This window comes from Schistocerca nitens, chromosome 1 (genome assembly GCF_023898315.1).
Source record: "Schistocerca nitens isolate TAMUIC-IGC-003100 chromosome 1, iqSchNite1.1, whole genome shotgun sequence".
NCBI classification, from domain to species: Eukaryota; Metazoa; Arthropoda; class Insecta; order Orthoptera; family Acrididae; genus Schistocerca; species Schistocerca nitens.
Genome location: NC_064614.1, coordinates 390,119,168 through 390,146,572, shown reverse-complemented (window position 1 = coordinate 390,146,572; position 27,405 = coordinate 390,119,168). Strand labels below are relative to the sequence as shown.

The 27,405-nt window shown below is 41.1% G+C and overlaps 1 protein-coding gene and 1 non-coding gene across 3 annotated transcripts in view; one reads left to right on the top strand and one right to left on the bottom strand.

Annotated features, from left to right (window-relative positions):
• Positions 1 to 27,405, bottom strand: part of LOC126249321 (nucleoside diphosphate kinase 7) — a 115,551-nt gene that overhangs the window by 68,324 nt on the left and 19,822 nt on the right. For both annotated transcript variants that reach the window (XM_049950987.1, XM_049950979.1), the window contains 2 exons: positions 13,466 to 13,579; positions 4,201 to 4,367 (listed from right to left, as the gene is read on the bottom strand). In XM_049950987.1, the coding sequence (XP_049806944.1) occupies positions 4,201 to 4,367; positions 13,466 to 13,579 (281 nt within the window). The remainder of the gene's footprint in view (positions 1 to 4,200; positions 4,368 to 13,465; positions 13,580 to 27,405) is intronic.
• On the top strand, positions 10,944 to 11,018 carry Trnat-agu (transfer RNA threonine (anticodon AGU)). Its single transcript has one exon. It is a non-coding gene; the product is annotated as a tRNA-Thr (tRNA).

Below are 27,405 nucleotides of genomic sequence, written 5' to 3'. Positions count from 1 at the left end.
CATCTCTTGGTCTCCCTCTACGATTTTTACCATCCACGCTTCCCTCCAATGCTAAATTTGTGATCCCTTGATGCCTCACAACATGTCCTACCAACCGGTCCCTTCTTCTTGTCAAGTTGTGCCACAAACTCCTCTTCTCCCCAATTCTATTCAACACCTCCTCGTTAGTTATGTGATCTACCCATCTAATCTTCAGCATTCTTCTGCAACACCACATTTCGAAAGCTTCTATTCTCTTCTTGTCCAAACTACTTATCGTCCATGTTTCACTTCCATACATAGCTACACTCCATACAAATACTTTCAGAAATGACTTCCTGACACTTAAGTCTACATTCGATGTAAACAAATTTCTCTTCTTCTGAAACACTTTCCTTGCAATTGCCAGTCTACATTTGATATCCTCTCTACTTCAACCATCATCAGTTATTTTGCTCCCCAAATAGCAAATCTCCTTTACTGCTTTAAGTGTCTCATTTCCTAATCTAATTCCCTCAGCATCACCTGATTTAATTCGACTACATTCCATTATCCTCGTTTTGCTTTTGTTGATGTTCGTCTTGCATCCTCCTTTGAAGACACTGTCCATTCCGTTCAACTGCTCTTCCAAGTCCTTTGCTGTCTCTGACAGAATTACTGTAGTGGACTGTTAAGGCAGCCAGTCCACAGTGAAGTAGCCGAAAGGGCAGGCGTCAACTCACGCCGTCTGGTGTTAAGTCTGGAACAGGATTCGTAATGAATGTAGCTACTAGAACACTTAACTTTTATATCGTCCTTTGGTATACAGCATTCTGGATGATACAAGTGAGACTCTATCTTGAGGTACATGCAACGTTACAAATGGTTAATGGCGCCTTGCTAGGTCGTAGCCATTAACTTAGCTGAAGGCTATTCTAACTGTCTCTCGGCAAATGAGAGAAAGGCTTCGTCAGTGTAGTCGTTAGCAACGTCGTCGTACAACTGGGGCGAGTGCTAGTCCGTCTCTCAAGACCTGCCTTGTGGTGGCGCTCGGTCTGCGATCCCACAGTGGCGACACGCGGGTCCGACATGTACTAATGGACCGCGGCCGATTTAAGCTACCACCTAGCAAGTGTGGTGTCTGGCGGTGACACCACAATTACAATGTCATTGGCGAACCTCAAAGTTTTTATTTCTTCTCCATGGATTTTAATACCTACTCCAAATTTTTCTTTTGTTTCCTTCACTGCGTGCTCAATATACAGATTGAATAACATCATGGAGAGGCTACAACACTGTCTCACTCCCTTCCAAACCACTGCTTCCCTTTCACGCCCCTCGACTCTTATAACTGCCATCTGGTTTCTGTACAAATTGTAAATAGCCTTTCGCTCCCTGTATTTTACCCCTGCCACCTTCAGAATTTGAAAGAGAATATTCCAGTCAACATTGTCAAAAGCTTTCTCCAAGTCTGCAAATGCTACAAACGTAAGTTTGCCTCTCCTTAATCTTTCTTCTAAGATAAGTCGTAAGGTCAGTATTGCCTCACGTGTTCCAACATTTCTACGGAATCCAAACTGGTCTTCCCTGAGGTCGGCTTATACCAGTTTTTCCATTCGTCTGTAAAGAATTCGCATTAGTATTTTGCAGCTGTGACTTATTAAACTGATAGTTCTGTAATTTTCACATCTGTCAACACCTGCTTTCTTTAGGATTCGAATTATTCTATTCTTCTTGAAATCCGAGGGTATTTCGCCTCTCTCATACATCTTGCTCACCAGATGGTAGAGTTTTGTCATGACTGACTCTCCCAAGATCGTCAGTAGTTCTAATGGAGTGTTGTCTAATCCCGGGGCCTTGTTTTGACTCAGGTCTTTCAGTGCTGTCAAACTCTTAACACAGTATCGTATCCCCCATTTCATCTTCATCTACATCCTCTTCCATTTCCATAATATTGTCCTCAAGTACATCACCCTTGTATAGACCCTCTATATACTCCTTCCACCTTTCTGCTTTCCCTTCTTTGCTTAGAACTGGGTTTCCATCTGAGATCTTGATATTCATACAAGTGGTTCTCTTTTCTCCAAAGGTCTCTTTAATTTTCCTGTAGGCAGTATCTATCTTACCCCTAGTGAGATAAGCCTCTACATCCTTACATTTGTCCTCTAGCCATCCCTGCTTAGGCATTTTGCACTTCCTGTCAATCTCATTTTCGAGACGTTTGTATTCCTTTTTGTCTGCTTCATTTACTGCATTTTTATATCTTCTCCTTTCATCAATTAAATTCAATATTTCTTCTGTTACCCAAGGATTTCTACTAGCCCCCGTATTTATACCTACTTGATCCTCTGCTGCCTTCACTACTTCATCCCTCAGAGCTACCCATTCTTCTTCTACTGTATTTCTTTGCCCCATTCCTGTCAATTGTTCCCTTATGCTCTCCCTGAAACTCTCTACAACCTCTGGTTCTTTCAGTTTATCCACGTCCCATCTCCTTAAATTCCCACCTTTTTGCAGTTTCTTCAGTTTCAATCTGCAGTTCATAACCAATAGATTGTGGTCAGAATCCACATCTGCCCCTGGAAATGTCTTACAATTTAAAATCTGGTTCCTAAATCTCTGTCTTACCATTATATAATCTATCTGATACCTTCTAGTATCTCCAGGATTCTTCCATGTATACAACCTTCTTTCATGATTCTTGAACCAAGTGTTAGATATGATTAAGTTATCCTCTGTGCAAAATTCTACCAGACGGCTTCCTCTTTCATTTCTTATCCCCATTCCATATTCACCTGCTATGTTTCCTTCTCTCCCTTTTCCTACTGTCGAATTCCAGCCACCCACGACTATCTTGGCTACAATAATGCGTTCACTATGCTGTTTGTAGTAGGTTACCCGCACTCCTATTTTTTTATTCATTATTAAACCTACTCCTGCATTACCCCTATTTGATTTTGTATTTATATATTCGATTTTGTATTTATATATCAAAAGTATTGTTCCTCCTGCCACCGAACTTCACTAATTCCCACTATATCTAACTTTAACCTATCCATTTCCCTTTTTAAATTTTCTAATCTACCTGCCCGATTAAGGGATCTGACATTCCACGCTCAGATCCGTAGAACGCCAGTTTCTTTCTCCTAATAACAACGTCCTCTTGAGTAGTCCCCGCCAGAGATCCGAATGACGGACTATTTTACCTCCGGAATATTTTACCCAAGAGGACGCCATCATCATTTAACCATACAGTAAAGCTGGATGCCCTCGGGAAAAAGGATGGCCGTAGCATCCCCTTGCTTTCAGCCGTTCGCAGTACCAGCACAGCAAGGCCGTTTTGGTTAGTGTTACAAGGCCAGATCAGTCAATCATCCAGACTGTTGCCCCTACAACTACTGAAAAGGCTGCTGCCCCTCTTCAGGAACCACACGTTTGTCTGGCCTCTCAACAGATACCCCTCCGTTGTGATTGCACCTACGGTACGGCCATCTGTATCGCTGAGCCACGCAAGCCTCCCCACCAATGGCAAGATCCATGGTTCATGGCAGCGGAGTGAAAATCTCATTCTGGAAACATCCCCCAGGCTGTGGCTAAGCCATGTCTCCGCAATATCCTTTCTTTCAGGAGTGCTAGTTCTGCAAGGTTCGCAGAAGAGCTTCTGTAAAGTTTGGAAGGTAGGAGACGAGGTACTGGCAGAAGTAAAGCTGTGAGTACCAGGCGTGAGTCGTGCTTCAGTAGCTCAGTTGGTAGAGCACTTGCCCGCGAAAGGCAAAGGTCCTGAGTTCGAGTCTCGGTCAGGCACACAGTTTTAATCTGCCAGGAAGTTTCATATCAGCGCACACTCCGCTGCAAAGTGAAAATCTCATTCTGGAAACATCCCCCAGGCTGTGGCTAAGCCATGTCTCCGCAATATCCTTTCTTTCAGGAGTGCTAGTTCTGCAAGGTTCGCAGGAGAGCTTCTGTAAAGTTTGGAAGGTAGGAGACGAGGTACTGGCAGAAGTAAAGCTGTGAGTACCGGGTGTGAGTCGTGCTTCAGTAGCTCAGTTGGTAGAGCACTTGCCCGCGAAAGGCAAAGGTCCCGAGTTCGAGTCTCGGTCAGGCACACAGTTTTAATCTGCCAGGAAGTTTCAATATAATTTTTTATTTTCTTATATGCACTACAGTCTGCACCTGCAATTCCTCCTCACTCTGTTTTTGATCCTTATAACACAGAATAAGAGTCTGCATCATAATACTTACTTCTGTAATGTTTTACCAAACTTCTCTCTTGTGAAGTTATCAGCAAAGTCTGCTATGTTCATCTGCCGAGAAAAAATCGTTATGATGGCTCCAATGTAAATATCCTTTGCACTAATTCCTTCACATTTCGTTCTTTTCAGGAAAGTGTTGTTATTTTTAATATCAAACTGGAATAAAAGAACAAGTAACTATGAAATTGCTATAACAAAAATAACATAGTTCTAAAAGCACACACAATTGCAAAACTGGGGGAAACATACGCAACAAACAATAGAATAGTATATGCTAGCTCATTACCTACCATTACTTATTACTTATTTATCCTACCTTTTTTTTAACGTGTAGTGGAAGTCAAAAGAGTGTGTGTGTGTGTGTGTGTGTGTGTGTGTGTGTGTGTGTGTGTGTGTGCGCGCGCACACACGTGCACATGTGTATGTTTTTTTTTTTTTTTTCCTTCTTAATTGTAACTCTTGAATGACTGGGAGGAAGAAATGCTGTGAGTGTGAAATACCACTGGTCACCTTTAAGTGTGTGGGTGGCAACAAGAAGGGGTGAGATGCAAAAAAAAAAAAAAAGTATAATTCTAGTGTGCCTTGAACACTTTCAACCAAACTTCTGATGCCTGTACGATTCATAGGACATGAGAAAGATTTCAGTGAAATATCTTCTGCTTATTTTCAAAACAAGTCTGCAAGTCCTTAAATGCTACTAAACTGTGCAGTTTTAGTTTTATTATTTACAATAAGGCCCAATACTTGAATTCTGCGCCTTGATTTCAATTCTATTTAGGCTTTTTATTTTTGTCCCCAATAATCTGACAAGTTATAATGGAGTGTATAATAAGATCCTGTTCCACTTTCTTTTTAAATATTTGAGGATTTCCAGCTTCCTGTCCGATTTCTACTGGCAACATGGTAACTTTCATCCAAATATAAAACCCCATTCTGAACCCTATGAAGGAATGAATGAATCAGATTACGTAAATAACCCCAGTACTATTTTTTTAAATTGTACGTTAATTTGGCAGAAAGGAAAATTTAACATTCATTATGCATATTAACACTGAAAAGACAACATTTTTAATAAACTACAATAGCAATCAGTAGCCCAAACTACCAAGTTGTCTTCTCATGTGTATACAACTATAACCTATAAATGAATGTCCGCAGCTCATGGTCTTGCAGTAGCGTTCTCGCTTCCCGTGCATGGGGTCCCAGGTTCGATTCCCGGTAGGGTCAGGGATTTTCCCTGCCTTGAGATGACTGGGTGTTGTTGTGTTGTCTTCATCATCATCATTCATCCCCATTATGGTCGGAGGAAGGCAATGGCAAACCACCTCCACTATGACCTTGCCTAGTCAGCGGTGCGCATCTCCCGCATCATTCCCCACACTCCACGGAGTATGGGACCTCATCCTCATAAATGAAAGGGACAGTAATAGGAAAATGATTAGTCACAATCTGTTACTAAATTTACTGTCAGTAAATATGAATATACACTTTGTGGAGGAAAAGGAAACACCACATAGGAATTACCTGAAAGGGATAGAAAACAGTAGATGTAGTGTACACAAACAGACAAATAAATAATCACAATTTCACAAAAATTGGGTGATTCATTCAAGAGAATGACCTTCACAAACTGAGAAAGTCAATAACACTTTGGTCTACCTCTGACCCTTAAACAAGCAGTTATTCAGCTTGGCACTGACTGACACAGTTGTTGGCTGTCCTCCTGTATGTGCCACACTCTGTCCAACTGGTGCATTAGATCGTCAGAATCCTGAGATGGTTGGAAGGCTCTGCCAATAATGCTCCAAACGTTCTTAGTTAGTGACTACGCTTGCCGAGGCCTGATTTTCCAAACATGAAGACAAGCTGTTTACACTCTCATTCTGTGTGGGTGGACATTGTTTTTGCTGAAATGTAAGTCCAGGATGGCTTGTCATAAAGGGCAACAAAGCAGGACACAAAATATCGTCAACGTACCACTGTGTTATAAGGGTGCCATGGAAGACAACTAAAGTGGCTGTGCTATGGAAAGGAACAACAGCCCAGGCCATCCATCCTCGTTGTCGGGCCACACAATGCGCGACAGTGAGGTTGGTATCCCACTGCTATCTGGGATGTCCCCAGAAATGTTTTCATTGGTTATCGGGGCTCAATTCGAAGTGGGACTTACCACTGAAGACAATTCTACTTCAGTCAATCAGATTCCAGGCCAAAGACATGTCTGGAGACACCCCAAACAGCGGTGGGATACCAACCTCACTGTTGCCCACCATATGGCCAGACCCGACAACCGGGCCATAGCAGGAACCCTTTGGTTATCACCTGCAGCACCCTTGAAGAACAGCAGTGTGTTGACAATATTGTATGTACCGTTTCACTGCCCTTCATGGCAAGTCATCCTGGGCTTTTATTTTGGCAATATAATTCTCATGCGCATACGACGAAAGTATGTACTGCTTGCCTTCGTGCTTGCCAAACCTCACCTTGGCCAGCAAGGTCACCAGATCACTTCCCAATTGAGAATTTTGGGAGTATTATTGGCAAGGGCCTCCAACCATCTCAGGATTTTGACGATCTAAAGCACAAACTGGACGGAATTTGGCATGATATCCCTAGCAGGACATATAACAACTCTGTATAACAATGCCAAGATAAATAACTGCTTGCATAACGACCAGAAGTGCACCAATGCATTAATGGCTTGCTCTATTTGTGACGATCATTTGTCTTGAATGAATCACCCAGTTTTTCTGAAATTGTAATCATTTGTTTGTCTGTACATATACATCACCTCTACCAATTTCTGGACACAGTTTTAGCATTTTTTTCCCAACAAAATTTTGAGATCTGAAGGATAAGTAATCAGTAAGCTGGCAAAAAAATGTAAGGACTTCTGTATTTATGAAGATGTTGTTTTAGCATTTTTCCCAACAAAATTTTGTGATCTGAAGGATAAGTAAACAGTAAGCTGGCAAAACAATTCAAGGACTTCTATATTTCTGAACATGTTGCAAACTCTAACTTGAATTAACATCGAATTATTGTCTCCTTTACAGGATTTACGGTCTGAACAGCAAATAAACATGAAAGTTCTGTAAATAAAAGCCAATTTAGCTAAAGGATTTCTGTGGGTATTAACAAGTTAACTCCAACTTTGAATTAACAGCAAGTTCTTGCTCCTTCTCCCACACAGGATTGATGAACTTTTGAGATGAGATAATGCATCACATCACACAATAAACATGAAAGGACGATGATGTATAACATAATGTCAACACTACAAAAATAAGAACGGCAGTACTGGGGTATGTGTAGTGAGATTTTCTCTGCCAAATAATACTTAGTGTTTTGTCAAGCAACAAAAGTCAAACAAACAATTAAAATCAATCAATGAAAAGCAGTCAAAACTCCTAGAGTGATCTCTTCGTCAATTCCACTCAGTTCAATGTTCAATGGCCTCTTGGCCAGTAAACATGACTTTTGCGGCTTCAGTTCATTAATCTGCTGGACAATCGACTTTTTCTGTATAGCTCTCTCAGCTTCATCTTCTTCACTTTGTTTCTGCTTTAAAGCCTTGCCATACCGATTTTGAGCACTGTGATAGTCCAGAATCGTTCAGTTGTTAACATCAATCTTGAAGACACTGCCAGCTAACTTCAGGCCATCATATACGTCCTATATGGCTACCAATGACTTGGTTACTTGGTTTCTTGGTTGACCATCATACACTCTTTATTAATGGGAAAACTTGCTCTATGAAGACTTGACCATGACTCAGAATGAGAACCTTTTGAAGAACGCTGTACAAATGCTGACAGGTGATATCATCACCCAATAATTCTCCCCAAAAGTTATCATCTCACTTCCCTTGTAACTTGTGCAGCGATCAAAAAATTCTTGCTTGCCAAGAACTTGTGTGAATTCTTTCTCAACTTTATCACAGGCATTAGCACTCATCTAATTCTATGAAGAGGATTTCTGCAAGCCATTGAGATTCTACCTTCCTAGTACTTAGGCTGCTATTTATCGCAACTGGATCACAAAAAACAATATTATGAAATATTATTATTAAAATATACATTATTCATAATATTGTCATTACTCCATCCTTGATCACATAAGCTGATCTATCTACAAATACCATACTTCAAAAGTTACTTTTAGAAGGAGGTTTAAGCACATTTAGACCAAAAAGTCTCTTTACTTAGTCCTAAGCATCACAAAGGTTAATTTCTTTGGGAGCAATAAGACCAGCTTCATCATCAAGTTTTATATCACATATGGATTCAGCAGCAGATAACACATTAGGGTTAGCTACCAAGTACATCACACCAGCACTGCACAGGAAAGGTGCCATGGGGGCCACACATTGGAATTCTCTTAAAAAGGACACGACCTGTCCCAAAACAAAGCAAAAAAGAAGATCTTTGTGCCAAGACATGTTCGGAGATGCCTCAAACAGCGGTGAGATACCAACCTGACTGTTGCCCACCAAACGGTCAGGCCCGACAACCAGGAGTGATGGTCTAAGGTGCCATTTCTTTTCATAGCATGAAACCTTTGGCTGTCACCTGCAGCAGGATCTTCGTGGTCTTCAACATCATTCACCAACTGTAAGTATCTGTTTTAATCTTGTACTCTTTTACGTTTCACACCCCGACTGGCCACATCAACATTTTCCAGCCAGCACATGGAGCAACACCTTTTAGGGAAAGGCAAATCTTAGTGCTTATTAAATCATTTATAAATCAGCTCTTCTTGCCTGTAAATTCTTCAACATGTTATAAATTGATCTCATAAAAGGTGCAACACCCCAAATGGTTTTTGAGGCTGCATTCTTGAGACTCTGGTGAGCTGTACGAAGACCACAAGATCCTACATCAATAGAAGTTAACACACTGTCCCCATGAATACTCTTCAGATCAAGACACAAGTCCTTCAAGAATGCCTAGTTGACATTTGGCCCAGCCATTGATACTTGAAGCACATTGGAAAGATTCAGGTCAGAAGTTTCTTTCTTAAACTCATTTAACATATTAGCAGCAGTGGAATACCAAGAGGAATGCCTAAAAATATGGATGAAAAGTACTGTGCTTCAACCTATTTGTTAACTTTGTAACAATATTTGAGAGCACATCCCTTTGCTGCAACTCTGCCACCTTGTTAAGGCTCTTGTAAAATAAGATTACAAACAGTGTGTCCCCTCTTCAAGGTCAGCGAGAACAGTTTTCCTAAAGTGTGGAGCTAACCCATAAATGATACCATGTGATGTCTTGGTCCACCCAAGCTGCACGTTACTACCTACATTATCCTTAGGGAACAAGACCAGAAACAATGCAGTCTGCTTGCCTGTAGTAGAAGCGGGCATATAGTTCCCAACGCCCTGCAGAGTCCATACTATTTCCAACCTTGTAACATCATCCTGGATTAGATACTTTGAAATACGACTGTTAGCCAACACAGCGTAGTGGCAGTGGTGGAAGTGACACCAGACTGAGGTTGTTGGGAGGACAATGAGCTAGCCAGCTCAACTACGAAACCCTTGATTCACCAGCCACCACCATCTCACTCAAGCATCAAGAGATCATCTTCATCTTACCCAGTTATCTCGGTAGATGATAGGGAGAGTTATCTGGAAGTACCAGCCTGAATACAACTGAATATCCCAATAAGGGAATGAAGATATCTCCTGTGTGATACTATCAGGGGAAGAACAGGGGTAGTCCATGATAGGTATGTTCAGTTTCGGTACAAGTGTACAATGAAGCCTGGATTAATGAAACCAACACTGTCATCTAAAGAGGAAGATGAGAACAACAAAAACAATGGAAAAACAGGTCAGCAGGGTATACCTTGCTGATCCTCAGTCTTCACTGCAAAATCAGTGGCACATTTCCATAGTGAACACAAAAACATTACATTAGAAAAGGAAATGATTGGTTACATCAAGCCAAGTTGAGAATGCCAAAGTCTTGTGGTCACTTTGGAGTGCCACCCTGCTGGCAAGGGTCCCCAGCTTGCTCAAGTCCCTGTTCTCCTCGCTTATGTTCCTAAGAATTATTGGAACATACTTTTAATAGTACAACACACACCAATCGTGGAAAATAAATAATCATCTGTGAGGATATACAGAACACACACTAGAGATGGTTTAAGAAAACCTTTGAGTGATTTGGTCCTGCGTTCAAATGCCAGTTGTGCTTTTTCTTTCTTTGAACATTTTTCGCACTCACTGGCCCTAGGTGTTGTGTTACACAGGCATCCTTTAAGAGTCTGTGCATCACTTAATGATTGCAGCTGTTCCTTTGTCAAGGACTGATGAAAAAGACAAATGTCCACTGTCTTTCTGACCACTGTGACTGCCTTGGAGTGCTTAGCTCCTCCCACATGGCTGATGAGGACCATCTTCCTCGTGCCGCTGGCAGTGAAAGATTTGCCGCACAGTGTTCAATACGCCTGGAACTCTGACATTTTGTGGGTTTTGATGCCCTCAAACGCCCGGTCATTCTGAAAGAACAGACGCAATGTATCCATATAATCTGATTGGCCTAGCTGAGCAACGGACCCACCTTCTTCAATGTGGATCCACAAGTACATTCACTCTCCTTTGGGAATCTCAGAGTAATGAACAGGAGTAGATTGGAGAGCGACTGCGGATAGATGGCGCTCAGTGGGAAAGTGGATTGGCCATGAGGCACGCCGAGATAGTCCGTGCAGTTGTGATAACGCTGTGTCCAGGATGGCGCAGTGGTTAACGCACCTGCCTAGTGAGCAGGGGATCCTGGGTTTGAATCCCAGTCCGGTACTCACTCATCACCGCCACTCCGCGTAATGTCCCACTGCAAATGACAGCAGTGATCCCCTTCAATGTACATAGGATGGAAAGTTGTTTGTTGTCAATGCTCCCGCAGCAAGTAAACGCTAGTGTACCTTCGAAGACAAGTCGAAAAACACATGTGAGCAGATAAATAGTGACCACATCAAAGAGGAATATCCCCAGTGTAGTGGAAAGACTTGGGAGGAAAAAGGGCTCATTTTCATGTTACAACCTGCCTCAACATTAGCTTGCCACACACGAGCTGATTTTCCTAATGGTCCACAGATATTTCCAGCAGACTCTTGAATACCTGTAGCCCCTATCTGTGTATTCATGGAGGCCTAACCTCGAGACTGCATCCACAGGTTTCGGAACTGGCAATCCAGCCTGACAACCACATACACACACCTGTGGCCCTCGTAACAAGCCACAGTCAGTCAGGAAGTCCATCAAGCCGATCTCTTCCCACACATTGGTTTCCATCACTCTCACAGCACTGCACTCACATAGGTTAACCTGCAACCTCTCTCACATGATTTCAAAGAAACTATTCGGCAAAAAATTTGAATTGAGTTTATATGTCAATTTCTCGATGAAGTGCCTATTATTTTGTTAAAGGCCATAGTTATTGTGATATTTCGCATGTACATAACACATTGCATGAAATTCGAATTTATTGCAATTTAAAATTGGGATCACTACGAAATTGCATTTGGTGTATATTAGACCATATCTTACTGCATATGAAATTGAGTTACTATATTGTATTTTTCTTTAAACTTGGGTGGAGATCATTACCCAATTCCAATCTCGAGAAAATGAACTGTTTATAGCACGTTCACTTATGAAATATTCACAATCTCGTTCTTAACTCATAAACAGCTCGAGATATCACAACAAGATTCTGGCAAATGACAGCATATAAAGAGGAGAGTATTTTGCCATCTGATAAACATGCATAACTCCGCTGCAGAGTGAAAATCTCATTCTGGATGCATAACTTTCTTAGACCAATGCTATAATTTTTTAAGGGTCTGCTCCAGCTGGAAAAATGAGAATTAGTGTGTCTTTCCAACAAGATAAGTAAGGAAATGAAATGTTCATTTTTATACAGCGTATGTAATTTTTCATACACTTTTGACCTGAATTTTCATCAATTCCTTGTTTAGTAAATCAGTGCTTCCGGATTCTGTCACAATTGCAACTGCATTATGCGTTAGCGAGGTGACATTGCGCAAATTCTGGTTTGTTTTGCCAAAAGAAGCAAGTAATGAGAGAATTGTAGATGTTACTCAAAATTTGCCACTGATGAATGAGTGGTTTCCAGGTGACAGCAAGTTTTTGTTGCTACAAGTATAACAAAGGGGTCAGACCAATGACCACATTGAAAAACTTAAGATTCTTGTGCCATGAAATACCCTGACTGTGAAAACTCGCACACAAATATCTCATAAACTGGAATGTAAAAAAATAGGGCATAGAAAGAGATTGTTGAAACATTTCTAGGTGGTATTCCAACTGCAGACTACTTTGTTATAACAGCAAAGCTACAAAATTTGAAATGAATTTTCAGAAAAAAATTCTTCATTGTGTGATCATACTGTCTGTAGCTGCTTTATAATAATTGAAGGTATTTTAAATCTAGCTTTGCAACTACAGTACAAGAAACAACAGTGCCAAATAAGGGAATAACTAAAATCCATGCAAGCAGATATCTTTTCTGATGTGAGCAAAAATCAGACTTAACATAAGTAACAATGTAAATATATTTCATTACAGACCACTGATGACATTTTATTTCAATAAAATAAAACACATCTGGTGGCAAAAATATTAATTTTCTTCTAGCTGCAAAGATGGATATAAAATACATTAAGTAATTTCAGAAATAAGCTCAGAAACATGTAGGCCACTTGAACTAAGTGTAAAAGGGGGAGGGCGCACTACAGTGATTGCCAATAAAATGTTGCTTGTACTATGCTCATTATTGTAGGCTACTACCCACTGTGTTATGTCCATTACTTTACAGATATTGCTCAATTTTCAAGAAATATATGAGTACAAACCACCGGCAACTGGCACAATTTTTCTTCTTAGTATTACCCATACTTTCTATCAAATACATAAACTACATTCAAAGTATAAAAATGTACTACAATTAATAAAATGCAAATAATACACCCCACTGTACAACATACTGGCAGTAAGACACAGTCACTACTCCTGAAATCCATCACCCGCGGCCTAAAAAGCCTGTTACACTTTCCAGAACTTGTGGTTTGTATCAGAAACAGCACATACATATAGAAAAATACTCCTTGTTAACTCTTTGTTTTTCTAGTAAATAATGGACAGCATTCTGACAATAAGTACCTGACAATAAGTACAAACATTTAAAAATAAAAATTAAAAACTTAATAATTTATTAAAAAGTTACCAGCTCCACAGTATCATCAGCTGTGAAGTACATTAAATAAAATTTTCTTAGTGTCTGCGATTCATTGTCAAACCACTCTGCAATGAATGAGTATCGAACTCCATCATCACCTGTCTGTAAAACAAAGGATAAAATGCAATAATTTGCATAAATACTAAAGCTTACAAAAAATTTAAAAAATACTCAGTTTTGATTGCTTACCTCTCACAAAAAATTCTTGCAATCCATAACAATTAGATTAAAAAAAAACACTATGTTTCTAAAGCTTAAAAAATACTTTATTAATGTTGAAATTGCAATTAAGAACTACGAATGATTAACAGTGAGACTTTATATTTCAGGAACCTATATGTTTAGAGAGATTCAGTAATGTTTAGCATTTTAATTGCAATATATTTGGGTTTAATGGCTGCACTTATCATTCTCAACATAACCATTTTCATTCTATGAAGTTACAGTTGACCTATAACAGATTTAAAATAACCTTAATTAACTAGTGCTGATTAACGTACATTACATAATTTTGATGGCAGTTGATCCTATGTAATGTTTCTTTTCAGTAGGGAATAATGGTATGTTAAATATGTATCATACAGTGTATTATTTTCATTTAACACATTTTTGTATTACCGGAATGGAGATGGAAGAATTTGCATATGTGGTTCCCTTACCTAGTTCCCTAGCCCCTTTCTTCTCCCCTCCATTTGTTCTTCACCCTTCTGGGCGGGTCTATGTGTTTGGTAGGTAGTACGCAAGAGGTTCATTTTTAATTAATCACCTTGCAATGACTAAAATCATTTAATGCTGATAACTGTTAACTAGGTTTACATTTTACCTTCATTTGCTGTTCACAAATAATTTTATTTTAATTCTGTTATAGAGCTGAATATGGTATGGTCATACGGAATGGACACTGACATTGTCTCTATTAATTAAGTCATGTCACAAATATAGTGTAATTTATGTATATGAGCTGAACATGTGGGAGTTGCTTTGTGATGTCATAAACAAAAACCCCATGACGAAGCTTCACTTAGAAATGTACATTCACATAATAAAAAGACAAAAAACAGAATTTATTATTAAGTTTTTGATGTAGTAAGGTACTTCAAAAAGTGGTCCTCACTTTTTGTTATCATCAGTTTTGTGTTACTGCTGCCAGTTTATGTGTGCAGTATCTCCTCAAGTTCATTATGATCAATTTTTCTTTTATAAGTGTTACTATGTAGTACTGTTTCTTGGTCTATATTAATCCATATGGATAGAGCTCTATGGTCATCGAAACAGTTTTCAATAGCCCAGACCACTAATTCTTCTATACTTAAATTTGTGAAAAACTGGTGAACACATGTCAGTGAGTCTGGTGTTTTTCTCCCTCTTGTTGAGTCAACTTGGGTAATGTTATAGGATGGTAACATTCAGAATACTCTTAGAGAATTTACAAATAGCTTAAAGATCATGTGTTCACATCTCCTTTTATAGCAACCTGTTTTTTATTTGTTAAGAGTTATACATCCATAACCTGCAAATTATTGTAATATGTGCAGGAGAGGGTATTTCTTGTTGTAGCACATATTAAGATCTCTAACCATACCATTCACATATGGAATAATGACTGTATGTGTCTGTGCAAGCTGTTATTTGGCTAATTTTATTTATGCAATCTCCACATGGTATATATCAAGGGAGCTAACAAATATTCACAGTTACTGCCCTGAAAAGTTGTTCTTGAAGTTCTTTATGGTTCTTCGCTTGAGCAGATCCTTCTATGAATGTCAAGCAGATATACTTTTTCACAATTTCTCTCTCTCCCCATTCAGTTAAGCATGTGATCATTCGCATCACCCGTTTTTGTACACATTCAATTTCTCCTGTTAGTCCAGTCTCATGAGGGTCTCGTATATTTGAGCAGTATTTGAGTGTACACCATGCAGTGGTTTGCAAGTAATGCCTTCTGCAGGCAAACTGCAATTTCCCAATGCCTCACCAATGAAATGTAGCCTGCCACTTGCTTTACCTATGTGATCATAATACTTAGTATTTTAACACAATGGTCCTGCCAAATATTTCTATGACATACCTGACTTTAGTTGAGGCAGATCCATCCTGTAACCACAGGATACCATAACTTTACATTTAGTGAAATTCACAACCTTGAATTTCTCAATAATAATGAGTTGGCAGTTTCTCACTAGGCTAATATTTTGTTGAGATCTAACTGAATGTTACTGCAATTTTCACCAGACATACTTTCCTGATGGATAATTGCATTATCTGTAAGAAACCTGAGATGGCAACTAATATTAATGTAAAGCATCAGCAGCAACAGTTCCATAATCTCCCATGGTACATACTAGTTATTACTTGTGTGTCTCAAAATGATTCTCCATACAGGACATCATGCTGTGTCAGCCTATGAGGAAATTATTGATCCACATACAAATCTGGTAAGACATCCAGTAGGAATGTATTTTCTTTACAAGGTATTGATGTGATAATGAATCAAAAGCTTTTCGAAACTCCAGAAGTGGCTTCCTCTGCTGACAGCGCTGAAAATATCGTGCAAAGAGTGAGTTTCACAAGAGAGAGGAGGAGGACAAGACAGAAAGAGAGAAACAGGAAGAGACAGATTGAGGGAGGGGGGGAGGGAGGCTGAGACAGATGGAGAGAAGGTGGGTGGGGAGCATGAGATGGATGGAAAGGAGGGAGGGGGAGGGTAAGAGAGAGGGGGAGGGTAAGAGAGAGGGGGAGGATGAGAGGGTCAGAAAGAGGGGGAGGGCGAGAGGGGGAGGGCGAGAGGGTCAGAGAGAGGGGGAGGGCGAGAGGGTCAGAGAAGAGAGGGGGAGGGCGAGAGGGTCAGAGAAGAGAGGGGGAGGGCGAGAGGGTCAGAGAAGAGAGGGGGAGGGCGAGAGGGTCAGAGAAGAGAGGGGGAGGGCGAGAGGGTCAGAGAAGAGAGGGGGAGGGCGAGAGGGTCAGAGAAGAGAGGGGGAGGGCGAGAGGGTCAGAGAAGAGAGGGGGAGGGCGAGAGGGTCAGAGAAGAGAGGGGGAGGGCGAGAGGGTCAGAGAAGAGAGGGGGAGGGCGAGAGGGTCAGAGAAGAGAGGGTCAGAGAAGAGAGGGGGAGGGCAAGAGGGGGAGGTCGAGAGGGGGAGGTCGAGAGGGGGAGGTCGAGAGGGGGAGGTCGAGAGGGGGAGGTCGAGAGGGGGAGGTCGAGAGGGGGAGGTCGAGAGGGGGAGGTCGAGAGGGGGAGGTCGAGAGGGGGAGGTCGAGAGGGGGAGGTCGAGAGGGGGAGGTCGAGAGGGGGAGGTCGAGAGGGGGAGGGCAAGAGGGGGAGGTCGAGAGGGTCGGAGAGAGGGGGAAGGCAAGAGGGGGAGGTCGAGAGGGTCGGAGAGAGGGGGAGGGCAAGAGGGGGAGGTCGAGAGGGTCGGAGAGAGGGGGAGGGCAAGAGGGGGAGGTCGAGAGGGTCGGAGAGAGGGGGAGGGCAAGAGGGGGAGGTCGAGAGGGTCAGAGAGAGGGGGAGGTCGAGAGGGTCAGAGAGAGGGGGAGGTCGAGAGGGTCAGAGAGGGGGGGAGGTCGAGAGGGTCAGAGAGGGGGGGAGGTCGAGAGGGTCAGAGAGGGGGGAGGTCGAGAGGGTCAGAGAGGGGGGAGGTCGAGAGGGTCAGAGGGGGGGGGAGGTCGAGAGGGTCAGAGGGGGGGGAGGTCGAGAGGGTCAGAGGGGGGGAGGTCGAGAGGGTCAGAGAGGGGGGAGGTCGAGAGGGTCAGAGAGGGGGGAGGTCGAGAGGGTCAGAGAGGGGGGGAGGTCGAGAGGGTCAGAGAGGGGGGAGGGCGAGAGAGGGAGGGCGAGAGAGGGAGGGCGAGAGAGGGAGGGCGAGAGAGGGAGGGCGAGAGAGGGAGGGCGAGAGAGGGAGGGCGAGAGAGGGAGGGCGAGAGAGGGAGGGCGAGAGAGGGAGGGCGAGAGAGGGAGGGCGAGAGAGGGAGGGCGAGAGAGGGAGGGCGAGAGAGGGAGGGCGAGAGAGGGAGGGCGAGAGAGGGAGGGCGAGAGAGGGAGGGCGAGAGGGTCAGAGTGAGGGGGAGGGCGAGATAGGGGAGGGCGAGAGGGTCAGAGTGAGGGGGAGGGCGAGATAGGGGGAGGGCGAGAGAGGGGAGGGCGAGAGAGGGGAGGGCGAGAGAGGGGAGGGCGAGAGGGTCAGAGAGAAGGGGAGGGCGAGAGAGGGGAGGGCGAGAGGGTCAGAGAGAAGGGGAGGGTGAGAGGGTCAGAGTGAAGGGCAGAGAGAGGTGAGAGGATGAGAGGCACAGAGAGAAGGTGGTCGAGAGGGACAGAGGTAGGGTGAGGATAGGATGAACAGTGACAGGGGGAGGAGGAAATGGGCAGAAAGAGGAGGATGAAGAGACTAATAGAGATATGCAGAGGAAGTGATGAGCAGAGGGGGGGTACAAGATAGGCAGAGGGGGAAGGGGATGGACAGAGAGGGGGAGGGGGGAGAAGGGGAGGGGAGTGGGAGAGGGAGTAGAATGGTAGAGAGAAGGGAGGGGAGGACAGAATGAGGGAGCAGGAAGTATTGAACAAGGAGAAGGTTGGAGCAGGTAAGATGGACAGAGAGAGTGGGAGGAGGAGATGGACAGAGGAAGGGGGAGATGGGCAGGGTAGGGCAAGAGGTGATGAACAGAGAGGGGGGACGACTGAGATGAACAGGGAGAGTGAAAGGACAGATAGGAGGAAATGGACGAAAGCAGGGTGAAGAGGAAATGGACAAAAGCAGGGTGAAGAGGAAATGGACAGAGAGAGTGAAAGAAGAATATGAACTGAAAGAGAAGGGTAGAAAAAAGGGGATTAGGAGATGGACAGAGAGAGGGGGAGAAGGTGATAGGGAGAAAGAGGGAGGGAGTGGGAGGAGATAAAAACAGAGGGGGAAGGGGAGGGGAGGGGGGAGGTGGAGGAGGAGGAGATGAGCAAAGAGAGGGGGAGTTTCAGATGGACGAGATTTGGTGGGGGAGGGGGGGGAGAGTTTAGGAGATGACAGATGGAGGTGGGGGTGAAAATGGACAGAAAGAGGAAGTAGGAGGAGATGGACAGAAAGAGGCAGAGGAGGAAATCGACTAGAATAAAAATCGACTTCACGAATACCTGGGCAATGTCATGTACTCTGCCTAGTCCTAGTATAAATAGGTGTAAGCATTCTATATGAAAAAAATAGTTCATCAATGTTACTGTTTAGTGATCTCTAGAGGCCATCTATTATTATCTGTTCTTGCCTACCTTTATTCAATTCAATGTTTAGTCAAAGATACCCCACGGTAAGTTTACCCACTCAACCACTTTTATTTTCTTGCAGTTGAACCCTTTTTTGTCACCAATCTTCTCACTTGTGTGATGCAGGCCGATACATATTCTTCCCTGCACTAACCATTTTGTCTCAGAAAAGCACTTGCATTTTATGTCCTGAAGTATTTGTTGCATGTATTCCAGCTTCTGTCTTTCCCTACAGTTTTTATTATCTACAGCTCCTCCCAATACCATGGAGGTGATTCCCTGATTTCTTAAAAATATGTCCCTTCAACCTACCCCTCCTTCTTGCCAATGTTTTCCATATGTTGCTTTCTTCACTGATTCTGTGAAGAACCTCCTCATTCCTTTCCTGATCAGTCTACCTAACTTTCCACATCCTTCCATAGCATCTCACCTCAAACCCTTTGATTGTCTTCTGTTCCAGGATTCCCACTGTCCCTGATTTATTACCATACAATTCTGTGGTCCAAACATACATTCTCCCAACAAAAAAAAAAAAGCCTATGTTTGATACAAGTAGATTTTTGGCCACAAACATCCTCTTTGCCTGCGCCAGTATGCTTCAATGTCCTCCTTGCATTCTCCATCATAGATTATTTTGCTTCCAAGGTAGCAGCATTCCTTAATTTCATCTACTTTGTGATCACTAATATTGATGTTAAGTTTCTCAGTATTCTCATTTCTGATATTTCTCATTACTTTCATCGTTCTTTGCTTTTCTCTCAATCCATATTCTGCATTCAAACTAATCATTCCATTCAAAAGATTCTGTAATTCCCTTCATCCTTCAATGAGGACAGCAATATCATCAGTTAATCTTATTGTTGATAACCTTTCGCCCTGAATTTTATTCCCACTCTTGGATCTCCCTTTTATTCCCGTCACTGCTTCTTCAATACAAAAACTGAACAGTGGGAACAAATGACTGCATCCCTGCCTCACACCCTTTTAGTCTGGATGCTCTTTTCTTGGTCTTCAAATCTTATTGTTCACTCTTAGTTCTTGTACATATTGTGTACATCCCTCTTGCCCTACAGCTTATCTCTTTATCTTTTTCAGAATTTCGAACACCTTGCACCATTTTATATTGTCAAATGCTTTTTCTAGGACAACAAATCCTATGAGTGTATCTTGTTTTTTCTTCAGTCTTGCCTCCATTAGCAAACATGTCAGAACTCCCACTCTTGTACCTTTACCTCTCCTGAAAACAAACTAATTGTCATCTAATAGATCCTTACTTTTCTTTGCTATTCTTCTGTTTATTAATCTTGTCACCAGCTTGAATGCACTAGCTGTTAAGCTGGTTGTGCAACAGTTCTCACACTTACCTGCCTTGCTATCTTCAGAATTGTGTAAATGATATTTTCCAAGAGTCTAATGATATGCAGTCAGTCTCAGATTCTACGCACCAAATTGGATGTTGTTTGGTTGCCATTTCCTCCAATGATTTTAGAAATTCCAGTGGAATGCTATTTATACCTTTTGCCATATTTGATCTCAAGTCTTCCAGAGCTCTTTTACAGTCTGATTCTAATATTGGACCCCTTGTGTCAAGGGTAGGCAACCACGAAGCCATCGTGATCTATTATTGCATATGAATGCATCAAAGTGCTCTACTTCTTTAAAAATTCAATAACTACTCCATTTTTAATTTTTGGATACTGTAAAATACCTACTTATTAATAAAAGTTTTATTTAATAATATTTCACAAATATATAGTTACATTCATTGCACAAGAATTATCTTTCATTTAACGTGAAACTTGGCTAGATGTTCTGTTAACAATGTCCTTGATATTTGGTGCACAGCTTTTTACTATCAGTCAAATACAAGAGTGCATGTGTTCATCATTCAAACTTGCTCTGTGGATATTTTTAATAAAATTCATTTTTGAAAACGATGATTCACAAATGTAAGTAGAAGCAAACAGGGTCTTTATCCTGAAACGAAAGGAACAGAGAGAAGGGAGACAAGGATGTTTCTCCTGAGGGATTAGAGGCCAACAGAGACTGTTGGTGTAAAATGCAGAGATATGTTAAAAACTGTGGAAAACTTTCCTCTCTTTGGCACAGAGTAAGAAAACCATTTTTGGGACCTCTTGAGGCTGGAGCTCCATCGGTGGTAATGTTTCCAAGCTAGTAGATAGGTATTTTCTTAGATATGATCAGTTGCTTCATGGGAAAAAAATATACCTTCTCCTCTTGTATGACCTTCAAAGAAATTACTCTCAAAAGTTCTTCCTTGACATTAAAGTTTTTAAAAATAATCCTTACAGAAACTGGCAACTGAGCACTGCCTGTTGCAGCATTGGACTCATCAAACTGCACTGGAAAATAACAACACTTATCCAAGTTTGTTTTAAAAAACATCATTAGATGGCATTTCAAGTCTTCTTGTGAACATTCTTGATGAAAGTTGAAGGGGTCGAATGGCAGCCAATATTTCAGACTTTTTTTAAAGTTCTGTAAGAACTGATCAGCATCTTCTCCAAATTCTTCTTTCAGCACCTTCAAAGGGTTTTCTCTTTTTCGCCAACACATTCAAAACACAATAAGAAGCAAAAGTGTCAGATACTGGTTTCATGAAGTGATTTTACTGAAAACTTAATTGATTTTTAAGTTTCTTTTTTTTCCCTCAGTTTATATTACAAAGGAAACTCAGCATTACACCTGAGTGCACAAATGCAATAGTAGCTTGGCACAGTAAACAACTGCATGCGCCATTTCTTTCTATTACAAAAAAAAAGGTCAAGTTCCCATCTGGAACAAAATTTAAAACATTTAATATTTTTATATACAGCCCATTATGTTTGACCCCCCCCCCTTTTTTTTAATACAAGATGACATCTGAAGATTGTAGTCACAAAATTTCCCTGTGACCAAACACAAACTTTGAGATAAAATTCACTTTGTCATTGCAAATTGTGATAATGTTCTTGAAAATGTGTCAGCACATATGTATGCTCAGTACTGACTGCACACAAAAACTATTTAGTGTTCTGGCTACATCATTCCACACACTATTACATTACAGAAGTTAGTAGTGCACCGTAATGGCGTGAAATGCACTGATTTCTCCTGACACGTACCAAACCAATAATGTGCAAAGATAAATGAAATAATGTGGCAACAAGTGGCAGACAGGGTGCGGCTGAATGAATAAACACAAAAAGTGTGCTCAGGTATGATTAGCATGGTTTCAGAGTTTCAAGATAGATGTTGGTACCCATTCTACGCACTTGTTACGAAACAACACAAACTTGTGTTGAACAAGTGTGCGTTTTCAGGGCTACAAAAAACAATTGTCATTTTTATTCATCAATTTTTCTTTTGCACTCTCAGTACTCATGCAACCTAACAAATGAGCACTCACAAAACACCATTAGTTTGCGATCAAAGTGTTGCTGACTTCTGCCCTGTCTTTCAAATCCACTCAAATTTCCTCTTTTATCACATTGTCACATGAGTCCTCCTCCTCACAGAAGCCTTCAAAGCATTCCTTTCAACTACCCCCTCTCCTCTACATTTATCCTTGGGATCCTCATCGAACACTTGCTTTTAATTTCACCACAGGTTGTTTTGACTTTTCTATGTGCTAAATCAGTCCTCCCGACGATCATTTCTTTTTTTGATTTCTACGCATTTTCCCTTAGCTGTTCTACACTTACTATTTATTCCATTCTTAAGGTATTTAAATTGCTGTATCCCTGTCTCTACCTGAAGATTTTTATACTGCCTTCTTTTGTCAATCAACTGATGTATTTCTGCTACTAGCCAAGGTTTCTTCGCAGTTACCTTCCTTGCATCTATGTTTGTTTGTCCAACATCCGTGACTGCCCTTTTTAGAGATGTCCACTTGTCATCAAATGAACTGCCCACTCTGTTGTTCCTTACCATAGTATCCACATCCATAGTGAACTTCAAATGCATCTCATCATTCCACAGTACTATTAGTATCCCACTTCCAGACAATTCTCTTAAACTTCAGTCTACCCTTCATTATTACTATACAGTGATCCAAATCTATATCTGCACCTAAGTACACATTACAATCAAAAATCTGATTTTGAAATATCTGTCTGGCCATGATGTAATCCAACTGTAATCTTCTAAAGTCTCCAGATCTGTTCCAAACATATCTGTTCCTCATGATTCTTGAATAGAGTACATATCATTAACATCTAAAATATACTGCAGATCTAAATCAGTCTTTCTCCCATAACCCTGTCTTCTTTTCCTTCCACTATAACCACATTCCAGGTACAGATGACTGTCAAATTTCCTCCTCCCTTCACATACTGAATTACCAGTTCAACATCTCTGTTTCGTGGTCTTCAGTCTGCAATGTTGACACATACACTTGAGCTGTCATCATCAGTTTTGGTTTGCTGTCAAATATGATGGAAACAACCCTATTGTACCCTATATTCATTTGACCAGAAATCCTTATCTTCTTTCCATTTAACTTCACTGATTCCCTATTGTATCTGGATTGAGCCTTCATTTCCGATTTCAGATTTTCTACCTTTCTTGTTATGTTCAAACTTCTGACAGTCCAAGTTTTGGCTTGTAGAATGTTATCTAGTCATTGGTTACTCCATCTTTTTCTCATTGTCACCTCCCACATGATAGTCCCTTTCGGAGATCCACATGACAGACTACTCTGGACTCTTTTGGCAATGGAGAGAGCACCATGATACATTTTTGATTACAGGTCCCACATCCTGTGGATAATGCAGTGGTTTCCATTGCTTTCTGCATCCTAAAGCTACTGATCATTGCTGATTCTTCTGCCTTTTAGGGGCAGTTTCCCATACCAAGAGCAAGAGAGCACCCTGAATCTCTGTCCCCCACCATCTTCGACAAAGCTGTTATCAGAACAAAAGTAACATCTTACGCTAGAACCCTTCAGCCGCTATTGCTGATGGTTTTTATTCAAAATTTTAGCAGTGGCTGGGTTGAAAGCATAGGTCTCAAGACATTTTGATTATCAGTCGGAGATGCTACATCTAGACCACAGATGAAGTGAACATTATATGTTTATAGATATAAAGAAGAGTGAATGCTTGTATGTTTGGGATCTCCACTCAAACTCCTGAATCAATTTCAACCAAATTTGGCACAAAAACAGCAAGTCTAAAAAGTATCAGCACTATGAGGTTTATAATCCCTACCTCCAATGGGAGCAAAGATATGGGCAAAAACGTGTTTTTTCCAGCCCCTGGTATGTAGGCTATCGTGCACGACAGGGGGAGGAACAAATGGAAAGAGGGAGGGGAGGAGGAGATGGACAAAGAGGTGGGAGGGGGGAGGTAGGTAGGTGTTTGTGTGTGTGTGTGTGTGTGTGTGTGTGTGTGTGTGTGTGTGTGTGTGTGTGTGTGTGTGTGATGTGGTGTGGAGAGATGTGTGCAATATATGTGTTAAAGGCATATGCTTTGTTGGGTTTTGCCTACAGCCTGTATTCAGAGGTTTATTTAAGCCACTATCAGCTAGGTGAGTCTGTCGTGGTCTAAAACATGGTTGTGACTGTGCAATAAAGTCATTCGTGACAGCTGCACGCTTCGATACGCAGCTTCAAATGGCTACATCTTTTATTAATCTGCCGAAACCTCAGTTCTAGGTTAATATAAAACAATAATTTACACAGAAGAAATGGCATAGGTCTAAAGCCAGATTCAATATTATGGGAAAATAAACTAATTTTATTTTATATCGAATATACTTGTACTTGCTCCTCCACTGAATTCGACTTTGCTCTAAATTTTGCATTCAAAGACATAATGCTAAGTTTAAAAAAACAGAGAGATGGAAGAACAGTTTTTACTCTATGATTGGTACAAAATAACAGAAGAGTATAGTTTATTTTGCACTTAGTTAAAGTAATTTTTCCATAACAAAGATATTTTTAACTTCAAACCTAGTACACTCAGAGCTTCAAACACGTACAATATATCTACCGATACCGTAATGAAATGAATCGGTTGTTTGTGATGCGTATTAAGTTAGGCTGGAAATGATGGGCAACATGAAATGTTGATATGCTGGAGGCAAATTGTGTAAATGTGATAATACTAGGTTTGGATGAGAAACAGTATAGTACATGAAATACTGGCTTGCTATGTATAGATGTAGACGAAAATGATTTTATCTTCCAATAGGCAAGAAGTATTAAGAAATCTGCCATAATTTCTGTCAAGTGGCTCATGTACAAGTCCAAAACATTTGAAATCAGTCTCATGATTTACATGTTCAAAATTGGTGAAACATCTTAGAATCATGCCCTAAAAGCAGTGATACTGCAAATATAAGCAGTACAATGAAAGCCATTTCTAGAAGCCTGGGGGAAAATATTGGCAGCAGACACAGCAATGCTGATAGAATCAATTAATAGAGGCTCCCAAACAGCACTCATGCAGAAGTAAAGAGGCATTAATTAACAATGACACAAAGTATGACAAGCATTTTTTAATTTCTGTGGCTATATTTTGCAAATAAGTAACACTACCAATTTGCAGATTTCTGTCTATGTTATTAGTCACAGCAATTCATTCCCACACAACCACCCATATCTACAAGGGTCATTCAATAATTAAAGAGACAAATTGGTCTGGAGAAAAAAGTGTTTATTTTTACAAAACAATATTTTTTTCTACTTTTCAACATAATCCCTTAGAACATTTATGCACTTGTTCCAACGGGCTACAAGCTTCCCCCCCCCCCCCCCCTCTGATTGCAAAGAACTCTTTATCTTGATGTTTGAACCAATTTCCCACAAACTTTTTCACATCCTCGTTGTCCTGGAACCTCTTCCCACATAATGCCTCTTTCAGTGCACCAAACAAATAGAAATCACTAAGTGCTAAATCAAGACTGAAAGGGGAATGAGGCAGTACTTCCCAGTCCATTTTGTTGATGGTTTCACGGATTAGTTGAGCAATATGAAGGCATGTTGTCTTGCTGGAGGATCACACCTCTCTTCTGAGATCCACAACATCCCTCTCTCATGGCTGGCTTCACCTCGTTTAAAAGCAAATCCAAGTAGTACTGGCTGTACATTGGACACCGTTCTACGAGATAATAACAAAAAACTAGACCTTCAGCATCCCAAAACACTGTAAACATGACCTTTCCTGCCGATGCTTGGGTTTTGAATTTTTTTCTTGACAAGTGAGTTGGTGTGCTTCCACTCCATGCTTTGTCTTTTTGATTCTGGCTCATAACAGTGAACCCAAGTTTCACCACAAGTTAAAATTTTCTTGAGGAAGTGCTCACCCTCTCTTTCATAAAGTTCCTTTAGCTCTGTGTACACTCTCCACCTTGTTTCCTTGTGTAGCTGCATCAACTCCTTTGCGACCCATCTTATGCATGTTTTGCAGTACTTCAGCTTGTTACAGATAATGTTGTGAACTGTACCAGTACTAACTTGAAACTTATCAACAATCATTCCTACAGTCACCCGGCAGTCAGCCCAAATAATGTCATCAATTCGACTTTCAAGCGAGAAAGTTGAAACTGCAACTGGTCAGCCAGAACAGTGTTCGTCAGTCACTGAGTCGTGATAATTTTGAACTGCTCTACTCACTTGTAAAAATTTGCACAATTCATACAACCTTCACCATAAACTTTAGACATTCTACAGTTAATATTCACTTGCTTCTCACCTTCAGGAAGTACAAAACAATTAACTGAACATTGTTCAACTAATGTGGACATTTCAAGTGGACTTGCCACCTTGAAATGTATTTTTGAGGTTAAAAACAAAACAATGTTGATACATCAGCTGATCAGGGCTCATCCCAGTGCTGCTAACTTAAAGCCATAGAAGTACCAAACTTGCCCTACTAACAGCTTTTTCCCCAGACCAATTTCTCTCTTTAATTATTGAATGACCCTCATATTTATCTTTGTGCCAGAACCCCTTTTGGTTTCCAGATACATTCAATTGATGTTGGCACAATAAACTGACCACAGGAACTATTAAAAGAAAAAAGAAAAATTTCTGATATACATTGCATTTTTACAAGCGTGACCGTTTAAATTTTTATTTTATTTGATGCAATGTTTCATTTTTAAAATATTTGTCTGTTTGTCTCCTTTGCATTCCTGTACCATTCATCCAAATATGATTGAACTTTGATGAGTTGTTGTGGTCACACCCATGAAAGTTTCTGTGGGGTAAGTACCATCACCTCCCATAAGGAGAGGGGGGGGGGGGGACAACTCAGAAGGAAAAGAGGGTGAGAAAGGCATCACTACGGAATGTCTACAGCAATTTCAGTCAAATTTTGTGTAGTTGTGACTCAACTTTTTTGTAATTATTTGTACAAAAATATTGTGACATTATCCCAACCGCAACCATAAATGTGAGTTTGGGCTGAGAAAGTACGGCATAAAAGCATAACTTTGAATTTCTGGAGCAATTTCAACCAAATTTCGTTTACACATGACTCATTATTTGCATAAAAATACTGCCGGAAGGGAAAAAACAAAGGAGGAAGGGTGGGAGGAATGTTTCAGATCCGCAAGTAAACTGATAATACAGCATTAATACAGCATGAATGCGTAGGCAGTGGTCTCATCACCATACATAACACACACTCTACAATGTTAAATATGGACTATCTTCACCTTGTGATGTAACTGCTGAAAAAAGAT